The sequence below is a fragment of the Chenopodium album genome, chromosome 10, assembly GCF_948465745.1.
Source record: "Chenopodium album chromosome 10, dcCheAlbu1.1, whole genome shotgun sequence".
In the NCBI taxonomy this organism is placed as follows: domain Eukaryota; kingdom Viridiplantae; phylum Streptophyta; class Magnoliopsida; order Caryophyllales; family Amaranthaceae; genus Chenopodium; species Chenopodium album.
Genome location: NC_137843.1, coordinates 61,615,042 through 61,629,234, shown reverse-complemented (window position 1 = coordinate 61,629,234; position 14,193 = coordinate 61,615,042). Strand labels below are relative to the sequence as shown.

At 34.6% G+C, this 14,193-nt stretch overlaps 2 protein-coding genes and 1 pseudogene across 3 annotated transcripts; all 3 read left to right on the top strand.

The window, feature by feature from the left end:
• The first annotated feature begins 1,200 nt into the window (after positions 1–1,200).
• LOC145564498 (putative protein phosphatase 2C 49) lies at positions 1,201–3,832 on the top strand. Of its 2 annotated transcripts, none has more exons than XM_081624792.1 (3): positions 1,201–1,437; positions 2,595–3,001; positions 3,146–3,832. In XM_081624792.1, exons 2-3 carry the CDS (start codon positions 2,679–2,681, stop codon positions 3,705–3,707), a joined length of 885 nt encoding a protein of 294 aa, XP_081480918.1. In that variant the 5' UTR covers positions 1,201–1,437; positions 2,595–2,678; the 3' UTR covers positions 3,708–3,832. The 2 variants fall into 2 exon arrangements, with proteins under 2 accessions (XP_081480918.1, XP_081480917.1); XM_081624791.1 differs by lacking the exon at positions 1,201–1,437 and adding an exon at positions 1,522–1,799.
• Positions 3,833–4,502: 670 nt separating this feature from the next.
• LOC145562834 (CDGSH iron-sulfur domain-containing protein NEET-like) lies at positions 4,503–5,914 on the top strand. Its single transcript, XM_081623241.1, has 2 exons — positions 4,503–4,825; positions 5,655–5,914. Exons 1-2 carry the CDS (start codon positions 4,629–4,631, stop codon positions 5,755–5,757), a joined length of 300 nt encoding a protein of 99 aa, XP_081479367.1. The 5' UTR covers positions 4,503–4,628; the 3' UTR covers positions 5,758–5,914.
• A 4,986-nt stretch (positions 5,915–10,900) lies between these two features.
• LOC145564496 (xyloglucan galactosyltransferase XLT2 pseudogene) lies at positions 10,901–12,868 on the top strand (annotated as a pseudogene).
• The last annotated feature ends 1,325 nt before the right edge of the window (positions 12,869–14,193 follow it).

Below are 14,193 nucleotides of genomic sequence, written 5' to 3'. Positions count from 1 at the left end.
CTCTCTACGTTTTTTGGTTTTAATTTACTTCTGTAATGATATTTATGTCATAGTTTATTACTTTCACCGTTTCTGCTAGTTGCTACACTTTCCTATTTTGGAAATTTCTAATTAGTTACAACACTTTTCATTTTTGACATTCTTTTCACTCTATCTTTTGCCTACCCACATAAGTCCAACTTATTTTTCTCTCTATCTCTCCCCTTTAAAAAAAACTGTCTAGGAGACTGTAAAAATAAAAGTGTAGCAACTAAAAAAAACGGAGGAAGTATTAACAATAATAAGATTGTCATAGCAACATTACATTACATCAACTTTTTGTTTGTTCATCCCCTCAAAAAAACTTTTTATTTGTTCATGTTATAAATTGTATAGGTACTAGAACGTACCCGTGATAAAGCACGGAATATATTAATTGTATATATCAATGTTTTTTTTAGTACTACTCCATACAATATTATTAATTTATTTGTGTAAATATGATAGTGAAAGTTATTGAATTTGTTTAGTAGAAGTTATGGAATAAGAAGTTAGGGTGGAAATTAGTTTTTTTTTTTATTTTTTATTTTTAAAATAAGTAAAGTTAATAAAAATTGAGGATTTAGAGTTTGGAGTGTTGCGGTTAAAAGTTGAAAAATGACTCTGCAATTATATAATAGATATTTTGTCAATTTTTTTTAATACAAGTAAATATTTATTGAATGGAGTAATTTTTAAATAGACTGGATCCTAAGAGCATCTTTAACAATGAACAATTGAAATTTTTTGTGTTACTATTTGAATAAAATAATATTAAATAAGGGAGGGATAAATAGTTCCATGATCAATTGTGAATGGTTTGGTTTTCCAAACCGTTTGTGAAAATTGTTCATTTGACTTTTGCTGATTTCTTGTGATCCAAAAGTGACTTTTTTATTTTTATTTTTTTAAAAAAAATGATAAGGTAAAAGATAAATTGAGGTGGGGTAGGTGAATAGTAATATGAACAAATTTTTTGTTAGTTATGGTTAAGAGGAGAATATTGAAAATTATTTATCTGGTTTATGTATATGAGAGAGAATATTTTTTTTTGTGAATAGTAACATGAACAAATTTTTGTTTTGTTAATGAATAATGATGCTCTAAATTAGTACTTATGTCTGTAATATCGAACCCAACATGGGCTCTCGGTCTCAACTCTCAACCCAGCCCATAATAAAACAAACACTTGGAAACCCTAGGGTAAGTTTAATACTTCCATAGCAGCATTTCAAGTTGAGAGGAGAGAGAGAGTGAGGCTCAGACATTTGCAATGGCGGCAAAGCAGAGGAAACCACGAGTAACCCGAAACCCAGAATTGGATCACAAGTGTGGTATTTGGGCTATCAAAGCTAAAAACGGCGGCGTTTTGATGATGTCATTGATTAATAAACGTAACCCTAAGCCTGCTAAACTGAGGTTTGTTATCTCTCGATTGTGGTTCTTTTTATCAAGGGATTTGGTTGTGAATTTTTTTCAGAGCTAGTATTATGATATTACGGACTATAATAGCAATTAGCGCGTGCGTTGTCAGTTGTGACCTTTCCAAAACAACAACACCTTCCATATTACCGATACGTGGTTAAGAATTAATAAAAATCAGATTTGAGTTTTTGTCAATTTGAAATTTATAAAGTTTTACGTAAACGTGTTGCTTAGCGTTTTTTGATCGAGACTTTTCTACCAAGAATTTGTGTGTGTTTGTCGTCTGAAATTGGAATAATATGGGTGCTGAAACTGAAGTCGTTAACCCTAATATTGCTGTCTCTTGCTTACAAGCTGTAAGTTTTTGTTTATTTACATTTATTTTTGGCCTTTAAGCTCCACGTCTTTGTTTGCTGATGATAATTATGTGATATTGTTCATTTAATTTTACATATTATCGTTAGATTTCTGTTCAATTGTTTGATTGATGTTAATTTCCAGAGATTGAGAGTTGCGAAACGAGAATTGAGGTTGAAAGTTTAGGTGATGAATTATTAATAAGATTGGCAAAATTGTTGTGTGTGAAACTCAAAATTCGTGGGATTGAAACTTGAGCGTTTAAATTAAATTTTGATGGTTTATTGCGTTCATAAGAATCATAACCCCTTAAAGTTATTGAATAGACTAATTATACATTATACTGCTATAATCGATCGAGTAAATAAATTTGTACTCATCTCTGAGATTGTTTTATCATAACCCTAATTGAAAAAATCTATATATATGGACTGTCATACATGATAATTTGAATTGTCAATAGCAAATTTAGAATGTGTTACCCTGTTTTTCAATGCTTGTAGAACTAGCTTAATGTTATTTCATTCATCAAATCAATGAAGCATTTTAATGTTTTTTTTTTTAAAATTTTATTATTATTATTTTTTAATTAAACTGCTTATCTTTTGATTCTGTCCTCATCAGAATTCTGAGTGAGTGATATCTTAATTAGATTGCCCCACAATGTAGGGATTTGACTTGGAATATGATCTGATATGTGTAGTTGCCTAGTTGGAGTTAGGAGTTGCTCTGAAATTGTTTATAATTTATTTATTCTAATTAATTTTAATAAGAAGAATCCTATCTTGTTTCAGGATAAAAAGACCCCATCTGATGTACTGCAGTTTGTACCAAAAATTTGCTCAGGTAGCTCTGCTGATATCGGGCCACGTAAGCGTATGGAGGATGAACATATAAGGATTGATGATCTTTCTCTGTACTTGGACTCAATGTTTAGTTGTCCCAAGCCAAGTGCTTTTTATGGGGTTTTTGATGGTCATGGAGGTCCTGAAGCAGCAGCTTATGTCAGGAAAAATGTGAAAAGGTTCTTTTTTGAAGATGTGAAATTTCCCGAATACTCTGAATTAAACGACTTGTATCTTCAAGAAGTGGAGAATTGCCTCCGCAATGCCTTTCTTCTCGCAGATCTAGCCATTTCTGAGGATAGCAGCATCAGTGCTCGTACAGGAACAACTGTTCTTACAGCTTTGATTTTGGGAAGGTACTCTTTCTTTTAATTACAGTACATATGCCTTCTTGTTTTCGTGTTGTATTAGGTGCTGCTCGGTTTAGTTTAGATTAGTTGAGTTTAAACTTTCAATGAAGCTGTTTTTGATCATTCATCATTGTCCTGGTTCTCTTTCAGGTTCTTGCTGGTTGCAAACGCTGGTGATTGTCGTGCTGTCCTATGTCGAAAAGGAGAAGCAATAGATATGTCGCATGACCACAAGCCTACATACCCATCAGAGAAGAGACGAGTTGAAGAGCTAGGTGGCTATGTAGATGAAGAGTATCTAAACGGTGTTATAGCAGTGACAAGGGCACTAGGGGACTGGGAAATGAAGCTTCCTAAGGGTTCAGCCTCACCCCTCATTGCCGAACCTGAACTAAGACAGATTATCTTGACTGAAGATGACGAGTTTCTTGTAATGGGGTGTGACGGAATCTGGGATGTCATATCAAGTCAACGAGCCGTTGACCTTGTGCGATATGGATTAAGGAAGCACAATGACCCACAACTATGTGCCGAGGAGCTACTCAGAGAGGCTTTGAGGCTCGAGACTTTTGATAATCTGACTGTCATAGTTATTTGTTTCTCTTCTTGTGATCATCAGAATAAAAGTCGCTCAATGTTCAGGAGTCCGGGGTCTAAATGTAGCCTCACAGTGGAGTCCTTGTCAAAGCTGAAGAGCTTCATAACTCATTGATAAGTAGAGTGTCGCTAACATGTTTGTTGAAAAACATGCTTGCATTTTTGTTAGGGGTAGACATTAGAGTACTAGAGTATTAATTTTCCGAATTCTTGCTCAATTGATTGTTTTTTTTTTCCTCAGTCCGTTTGACCGAAGTTGCATACACTAATTGATATTTTGATAAAATTTCTATAAAGTTGTCAATGCTTTTAGTCCCGTAATATAGTTCCTAATCTGTTTTAAAGGTCAAACTTTAAAAACTCTAATTAATAATTGTTGTTGATAGTATTATATACAAATACATTATTAAAATATTGTTAGTTTGGCCCAAGATTATGTCTTTTGGTATTTAGAGAACCACAAGGGTGATTGATGAGTATCGATCCCAAAATCTCTTGAAATCGGAAAGGGAATTCTAACCACTTGAGATATCCCTCACTCTTGTCTAGAATTATGTCTAAATGTATAATTTTATAATATCAGATCAACTTAATATAGTACTTTTTTCTAATATGCAATTCAAAATATATCGGGATTGAATCAACCAAAGCACGAACCTTGTCTATCTGAACAAATATTTTTGGGCCACTACCTCCAGAGCTCGAACCGTATTCTAGTGTATCATGAGGTCCTCATGTTAAGATGCGTTGATGTCCTTGATGATTAAGACCCCTCATTTCTTAATCCTTATCTAAGGACACGAGAAAAGGGGTAGCAAAATCTTTAATTTGCCAGAAAGAATGACGTGGCGATGATTGATCCACTGATAACTCAAATACATGATCAACAACAAAGAGTGTGCTCTCCACACGTTCAAAATAAATACACTTCTTCATTTTACTCATCATATGATTTATATCTTTCTTTACTAATTTGGCATCCTTTCTAAATAAAACAAACAATTTTTAATTCCTTTCAATAATTTTACTAAAGATAATGGCTTCTTCTCTTAACATTTTAAGTAATGTTAATGGGTTTGGGTGCACGAAACCATCAGTTGGTTCACAACAGAGAAGAAGGATGGTTGTGGTAAGGGCAGAAACAATTAACCCAGAAATCAGGAAAACTGAAGAGAAAGTTGTTGATTCTGTTGTTGTTACCGAGCTCTCCAAGAATATCACTCCCTATTGCAGGTTCTTATGCTAATTATTACTCTATTTCATTATAAATTCATACACTATATTCTTGACTATTTGTAGAAGATTTTTTCCCAATAAATGTGCTATCGGTTGTACATAAAATATTGTCTTGGCTTCATCTAGCTTAATTTCAAAATTCTTATAACCTTTGTTGTTATAATTAAGTGTCTTTGGAAATTATCCATACAAAAGTAAAGAATTGTTAAATAGTTATTGGTTTATGGTATTTAAAATTGATGTTCAAAATTGCCAAATAATATTGTATGTGTTATTTGAACATGAGAAATTGTATCCTTATTTGTTTAATAATAAGCCAATGACAATATAATAAGGATATAGATCTATTGGGCATTTCTAACTATTCTAAGGATACCGTGTGGTTACATCTATATATAATAGATACTTATACTGTATCTAACATCGTTCTCACTTTATATTATCAGTCACTTAAATATCAACGTAATTCCCTTCTTAAGTACTCAATATAGGGGTGACAATTGAGTTGTTAGGCTTGGATTAGTTTTAGCTATGATCATTCAATTACGGGTGTGAATCTTATCAAATATACTATCTCCGTTACAGGTTATGTGCAACGATTTGACATAAAGTAGAGAAGAAAAATGTCTAATAATTGCACATAACTTATAACGGAGGTAGTAACTGAAATGGGTTGTTTTCTTGGGCCAATTTTTGACAACTTTAGTTAGTAACAAGATAACCTCTATTACGTGAGCCCATGTGAGCATAACATTTGAAGCGGCCCAATAATAACAATATGATTTTGGACTTCTTTGAGCCCACTAACACATAGCTTACATTGCAGGTGTTGGAGATCAGGGACATTTCCTTTGTGTGATGGGAGTCATATGAAGCACAACAAAGCTACTGGTGACAATGTTGGACCTTTGTTGTTAAAGAAGCAGTAATTCTGGTTCATATCGATCTAAGCTACTTTCATTCATTTTTTTAGGTTGCTTTTCTTCTTGTTTGGATTTTGATTATTGTCACCTAGCAACTTATGCCTAGAGTTGTTTCCTCTTCGAGTGGTTGAGATTAAATAAGCAACCATATTTTGACAGTGCATGCTAATGAGTTGTGAATCCTGTGATAAACTGTTTTGCGTTTCAAAATTATACTCCGTAAGACATATCTCATTCACATGATCTAATATAAGTAATAACATTCGGGTATAATTAAATTAGAGGAAGGTAAAAAACTCATGACGGCTGAGCCAATCTCGTATATATTATATTATTATATATATCCATTGATCACTTGTCGTGTTCACCCTGATCGATATGATGGTTCTTGGTTCATGACCTGGTGCATAGCATATTATTCTTCACAAAATAAGCTTGTTATTGTCGGTGGTGCCGAACACCGCGAGATGTACGTGAATTGTCTAAGTTATAACGGTAGGTATGTATGTAGTTGCGTTGAATTTAGCTGTTAATTGGCAGCCAAACATAAGATTAAGTGAATTGAGTACAGCCCTGAATAGTTTTTTCTAAGTAAATTGACAGGCACAAGTTTGTTTCGTGACCACCTACAACGGCATGTGCACTATAATTTACCAAGATTATATTCTTTGACCCCAATTCCACCGACTAATATTAATTGCTTCACAGCCTAATTAAGATCATTGAATTGGTTGTGTTAGTCATTCGAAAATTTAGCAGAGTTACAAAGATCTTTGGTAAAACTATTGTTAGTTGTATATAGTTAATACTCAGCTCCATACTATTTACATGCATAGATATTTCATTTAAAAAATATATGTAAATAGAGATTTTGTACTGAACAGGCTCTCTCAAAATATAGCATATATATATATAGAAAGACTATTCAATGGCTACAATAAAATTGTGGCTATTGTAATTAGTTTTAATCTTGACCCTATATTTTAAATAATCAATCTTGCCCATTCATTCAATTGACTTCAAATTTGACCAAGAAATGAAAAAAAAAAAAAAAAAAAAACTGTTTTCAGTTTCTAAAACCAGAAAACTGAAACTTTGCCCCTTGCCATTGACGATTCTCCAATCTCCATTAAAAACCAACATTTGCTTTTGGTTTATTAACAATAACTTTGCATCAAATATATATATAAAAAAAATTGAATCAGCCTCCATAATAGAAAATACTCCGTAAGAAAAAAGGGAGGGAAAAAAAAATGAAGATAAAGATATAAAAATTGTGAGATTTGTCTCTAGTTTTCAAGAAACCAATCATTTGACGTTAAAGGTAATAAATCCATGAAAATATCAATTAAGATAGATCATTCCTCTGTAAAAGTTTAATCCTTCAACTAAATTTTCCATTATTAAAAAAGATGAAATTTTGTTATTTTATTTGATTTTTATTTTTATTTTTTTTAATAGGTGTATTTTAAATTCAACTAAATGGATGAATGTGATGAATTTTGTTAATTGGAGGGTTGAGATTTACTCAGTTACAATGGCCACAATTTTATTGTAGCCATTTGAAAACTGTCCTATATGTATATATATATATATATATATATATATATATATATATATTTGCATCACTTAATCATAGGTGGTACGCTTGCTGATTCATAACTATAGCTTAGCTTGCTATTTGAACTTAAACTATGACGTATGATATTTTACAATGAAACTATACAATTAACTATAATTTATTTGATAACTTTTATTTTCGGAAAAGTATTGTGCAGAACGGACTCACGTGAGTCCAATCATACCAAAAAAAATAAAAAAATTAATTGTTAGAAATTAGATAATAATGGTTAAATATTAGATAATTAGTATCAGAAATTAGATGATAAGTGTCAGAAATTAGATAATAGTGGTCAGGTATTAGATAAAATCGGTCAGGTATTAGAATAGATTGGTCAGGAATTAGATAAAATTGGTCAGGTATTATAAGAAGTGAAGCCATCATGTGCTCCTACCAGGGGTGATTCTGCTACTAACGCTGAGGCAGCACACTGCGTTTGCGAACATGATACTTTAAAGTCTTCTAAGGATGAACCTGCTAGTGGTCCTGCTGCTCTTGAAACTGACCAGAAATCTTTTCTCAACTGCTATCTCGGAAATGCTTTTTTATTCAGATCTAATGGCCTTTCAAAAGATATCGACTGGATTGATTTTGCATGTCCTCAATGCAGTTGTACACTGGGTGCATACCCTTGCAGTGATGGTTCTGAACCATTAGATGGTGGCATTCAATTTCTTAAATGGAATATTTCAATTTCTCCACCTTCAGAGTTATCAGTCGACTTATTCAGGTAACTGTTGAAACTTTCTGCTGATCTTCAGAGTTATCGGAGAATGGGTGGGGGAGGTTCGCCGGCGCCGGGGGATGGGAGGGGGAGGGTGGTTGTCAACCATCTACAAGTGGCTAGGTATTGCAGTGGCAATGAGTGGGCCGGGGGATAGATGTATGCATTATAAATCGGACTCACGTGAAACGGTCTCACGCAAAAGCTTTTATTTATTTTCAAAAGAAAAAGGGTAAGTTAAATCATTGTGAACGATTATTTTGGGGTAAGATAATGTAAAATTGTATACTTTGTACGAAGTACATGACCATTCATCAAAAGATTAAGATTGAAAAAAAAAATGTAATGTAAACTAAAATAATCTTCAAAAGATGTAGATGAAAATCTCGAATAACAAGTGTCATTTGTAGGTCAAATTATAATGGAATCTTATTAGAGTACTAGCTATCCACCAATTCAAGAAAGGAGATTAGAATAGATTAATTAATGTTCGTAGCTTAGTTTGCTCTCTTAATCATGTAGAATTATATGATATATTTAAAATCAATTAAAGCACGTACTTTTAATTAGAAGCCGCAGAGGTGTTCTAATTTGCAGAGGTATGAACATTGAACAACCTAAGACGTGTTAATTGTGATTTTTTCAACTTTGATCAGCAGGCCAACTTGTACTAGTCATTATTTTCATGTGATTTTATTGTCATATATCACATTAAAGATATAATCATGCAGACTATATACTAATTATTTATTAAAAAGTAACCAAATGATTATAGATATTGTCTTTCAAATACACGTTACATGCTTTGGACAAACTTAAATTGCGAAAGATACACTGTACTTCATTACAACTTATAATACTATAAAAATAATTCAACTTAATACATAAAAAATAATTGCAAATTTAAATAGGTGTAGACGTGTAGTAGTAATAATCAAGTAATCAACCATGTAACGTGATCAATAATAATACTAGCAAAGGCTAGCTATGATGTACGTATTTGTTAGCAAAAGGCTTCCAACCCAAAAACGAACATGAATCAAATATGACGATTGGTTTATCAACATTGGTATATGTAGAACTATACAATACACTCTATGCACTACATACAAAATTACAAATTGATGTAATGAATCTATTATCATTACCATCATTTGTTTCGTGTATTGAACGGACTAAACAATTGAGCTTAGCAAAATTGTTGTTCGTAACACGTCACACTCGATCATATGCTTGTACTCCTAAGTAGTGAAAATAATAATTAATGACGAATATAGTTTAGCGACAAAAACAGCATCTTAATTTTGTGATTATATAGTATTAAATGCATTAACTTCAACTTTGAGAAGCACACTGCCCTACCGCAAAATTGAAGACACTAATCACGTTAGATTGACTATGTTTCTTGCCGCTCAAATCTCAAAAATTATGCCTAACTCTAAAGTTTAAGGGTTGTGATTTGTGAAGCTAAATACGTACGTTTTGTTCTCAACCTAAGAGTTTGCTGACGAGTTGGTTATGTGCTTATGTCACCATTGGAGTATTGCAAAAAAGAAGCCTAGGTCATTTCTCATAAATGGCAATTTTCTTAGCTCATTTGTGTGAGAATTTCTATCAAGTTCCTCAAATTAAGTGTGAGGTGTCTAATAAGTGAGCATGAGAGCATTAATGTGCATCCTACCATTGTTATTGTTAACTTGTTACACTAACAAAAAAAAAATGGCTATAAACTCAATTTATTTATTAAAAGAAAAAAAAAATGTATTAGAAACTAGAGTTTGGATTCATGGAATGTAAAGCTAAGTAGAAAACATCTTGCATTATTTGTTAAACAATTAACATAAATAATACAAGATTATGTCCCATCACATGGACCTCTCTCTCTCTCTCTCTATATATATATATATAGTATTTTGATATTTGCATTTTTTCACGTACTAAACTCGCTTATGTTACATTAAAAGGTAAAGTTAAATCGATTACTGAAAGTGAGTTTAATAAAATCATTTGCCTAGAATAAAATCCATTTTTACCAACATAAATCATGTTTCGATGTTTCAATGATGAGAAAATATAAAGCTAGTTACAAGATATCGAAACTGCTTGAGTATCACCACTAAGTTTATCCTCTCCGCTATATAATTAATTAGATACGAGTTTATTTAACTTGGGTTGGGTTTGAATAGGAAAGTTTCAAGTTGCTTTTAAATCTCTCTACTAATCAATTGTATACGAGTTAATCTAACTTAATTAGATGGATTTGACCTAGAAAGTTTTATGTTGCTTTTAAACCTCTCTAATAAATAATTGGATAACAGTTAATTCAACTTGAGTTGGATTTGAATTGAAAAGTTTTGAGTTGCTCACATAATATTAATTTTCCAGGCCAGTAAATCTCGTTTCAAATCGATCATCTCTAGTTAGGTCGTGGTAAGTCGACTTATTGAGCGACGACTCTCATATACAACAAGGAATATATACTACGGAGTAATAATTTACTGCGTACTCCATTATTTGAGCTGATGATTGTTATATTCTCATAGCACGTTACTGTACACCTTTTGTTTCTACTACACAATCTATTTTCACGTTTAATCCCACCCTTTTGCACAGAAACACCAAAACTGACTCAAAAAATCTGGAAGCAGCAGCAGTTTCATTTTAGTCCACTCAATCAACTCCCACGTGGCAATATCCCAACCCTCGTATTTCACCTGTCGGTAGCAGACTATTTCCCGGTACCACCCATTACACACGCGTCCATTCCAACATTTAAAAAACCATTTAAATCTAAATTAATTAAATAAAATTAATAATTCTTCCTCTTCTTTCCATAAACCCTCACTTGTCCTCACTTGTCACTCCACCAAATTTTCCGCATTTCTCTCTCCTTTATCTCCTCCACTCCACAACATTCAAACCCACTTTTCCGACCAACTTTCCGGCAAGTATTCGCCGGAAAATCGCCATTACCAACCGGATTCCCCACCATTTCTCATGCTTCCTGTAACAGACACTTCATTGTCGTCTACTCAAGACCGGCTAACAAAAAGACCCAAAACCCCTCCTAAACAAATACCACCATTTTCATCTTCTCCAGAATTTTCTAAACCTTCTTACTTCACTTTCTCTCTCCTCTACCACCACCCTCGATCATGCCTCCTCATCTTCGTCCTCCTCCTTCAACTCCTCCTCCTCTCATACTCCGGCCACCGTCCTCCTCCTCTCTCCGCCGCCTCTTCCACCACTCTCTCCGTCGCCATTTCCAATTCCTCAACCTTAAACCCTAACCCTAATCCTAATTCCGAACATTGCGAATTAGGGAAATTCTTCGTTTACGATGATCTTCCACCAAAGTTCAACTCCGAAATCTACCAAAACTGCGACAAACTAAGCCCATGGGGGTCCCGGTGCGCCGCCCTCTCAAACGACGGATTCGGGAGAAAAGCGACGGGAATCAACAGAATCATGCCGGAAAATCTCGCCGACGCTTGGTATTTCACTGATCAATTTTCTTCAGAAATATTATTTCATAACCGATTACTCTCACATAAATGTCGTACATTAGACCCAGAATCTGCTGCAGCATACTACATCCCATTTTACGCCGGACTAGCCGTCGGTAAATATCTATGGTCAGATTACAGTCCTAAAGATAGAGATCAACATTGCGAAATGATGCTCAAGTGGGTTCAAGAAAAACACTCCTATTTCAACCGATCCAACGGCTGGGATCATTTTCTTGTGATGGGGCGAATTACATGGGATTTCCGCCGTTCAAATGATCAAGATTGGGGTTCAAAGTGTATCTACTTACCATCAATGAGGAATATCACACGGTTGTTAATCGAGAAAAATCCGTGGGATTATTTTGATGTTGGTGTACCTTACCCTACTGGATTCCACCCTAGTAACTCCTCCGACGTCGTTTTATGGCAGGAGTTTGTCCGGTCACGTGAGCGGCATTCGTTGTTCTGTTTCGCGGGTGCTACTCGTGGTATGATCGCGAATGATTTCCGTGGGGTGTTGTTGAATCAGTGTAGAAACTCGGTCGGGTCGTGTCGGGTTGTGGATTGTGGTGGGAACCGTTGTGCTAATGGTACCTCGGAGATTCTAGAGACATTTCTTGATTCGGAGTTTTGTTTACAGCCGAGAGGTGATAGTTTTACTCGTCGGTCTATATTTGATTGTATGTTGGCCGGTTCGATACCGGTTTTCTTTTGGAGGCGATCGGCTTATTATCAATATGAGTGGTTTTTGCCGGGTGAACCGGAGAGTTACTCGGTTTTTATTCACCGTGATGAGGTTAAAAATGGGACTTTGGTTAAAAGTGTGCTAGAAAAGTATAGTAAAGAGGATATTAAAAGGATGAGGGATAAGGTGGTGGAATTTATTCCTAAGTTTATCTATGCTAAATCCAATGAAGGGTTGGGGAGTATAAAAGATGCTGTCGATGTTGCAGTTGATGGGGTTTTAAAAAGAATGAAGGAACAACAAGAGTATGGTTTTAAATGGTAATTAGTTTAGAGTATTGAGGTGTTATTTTTCATTGTGTATATAACAATTGCTATTGTTACACGTACTAGGGAAGAATTGTCCACTTTATTAAGTGTGATGGTCGCATAGTATGGACTAGACAACTTTTTATCCAAATTGAGACTGTTTACAATTAGGTTCGGTGTATTGTAATACTCGTATATACTATACTGAGTAATTATTATACGTAGTATATTCTTTGGGTGCTTATTAATAAATGGTTACGAACTTTGTTATGGGCAAGGTGGTGCCGAAGTGTGATTATATATGTGCAATGTAATAATGGAGGGTAATTTGGGTAGCTAATATTTTAGCAATGTCACACCATAGATTGGACCCGCCTTTAAGTGAAAAAGACGAGGAAGTGTTGTGGAATCGTTATGTTTGATAAGGCAGGGCCATGCATGTTTGGTGTTTTTTCATGTAATGATGTGCTCTGGATATTTGATTTTCAAACATTTTAAGATAGAATTAATCTTAAGTACGGAATACCACTTTAAAAGAAACTATACAACTATAAAATGCAATGATACGAAGTACTAACTAATTACTCTTCTCATTCTCATATACGAACTTATGAAGTATCATATACGAATTTCTATTCCATCAATGTGGGATCATGAAATTCCACAAATTAATTTAAAGCTAAATTAAATTAAAATTGCAAACTAATAATAAATCTACAAGTGGCATCACCATGTGAGATGGATTGGTGAGGACCACAAGGAGAGTAGGGGACCATACTTGCTCCCCACTCAATACTCTCCTTGTGCCACATGTCCTCTCCCACTTACTCCCATATTCCAAGCTTCCCCTTTATTCATGGCCCTATGGCCCGAGCCAAGCCACGAGCCCGGCCCGAGCCCGATCCGCACCAGCTGCTGCTGCGGTTTGGTGCGGCTGCTGCCGTGGCACGGCGCGGCTGCTGCTGTAGCCGGGGCTGCTAGCACGGTGTGCTAGCTCGTCTTGCCCCTAGCATTCGGATGCTCGGGGCACTCCGATGCTAGGGGTATTTTCGGGAATATGGTCGATTTATTATTATTTTGCGCGTCTCGTCTTTTATCATTTTAGACTCGACTTCTGACGATCGGTTTCGACGCTCTAAGCTCGAATTACCGACGTCTAAATATTTAACACTCAGGCGACGAATTAATTTCTTCCGAATTAATTCGTCGAGTTGGTTCGCATATATTTGCTTGGGTGTTACCCGAAGGGTTCAGTCAAGATTAAGCTGTAATACTAATTATATTAATATTACTGATCGGAAGCGGCCTCAACCCAGGCATTCCGATCACTTGACCTTACTGAATATATTAGCTTTCTAATAATTCTGAACCCGCTATCAGAATAATACACTTGTTCGAAGGACACCATTCCTTTCACTCAAGACAACCAACAATTCAATACAATAAGCCCAAATGATCACAACATCTAATCACCAACCAATTCAATGGGGTGATAAGAAGATTAAATTTTAAATAGTACACATGAATTATGCGTGAAAAATCCCTTTGATATGAAGAGTATAAGTCACTAATTGTTTGAAGATTTCACCTTACTT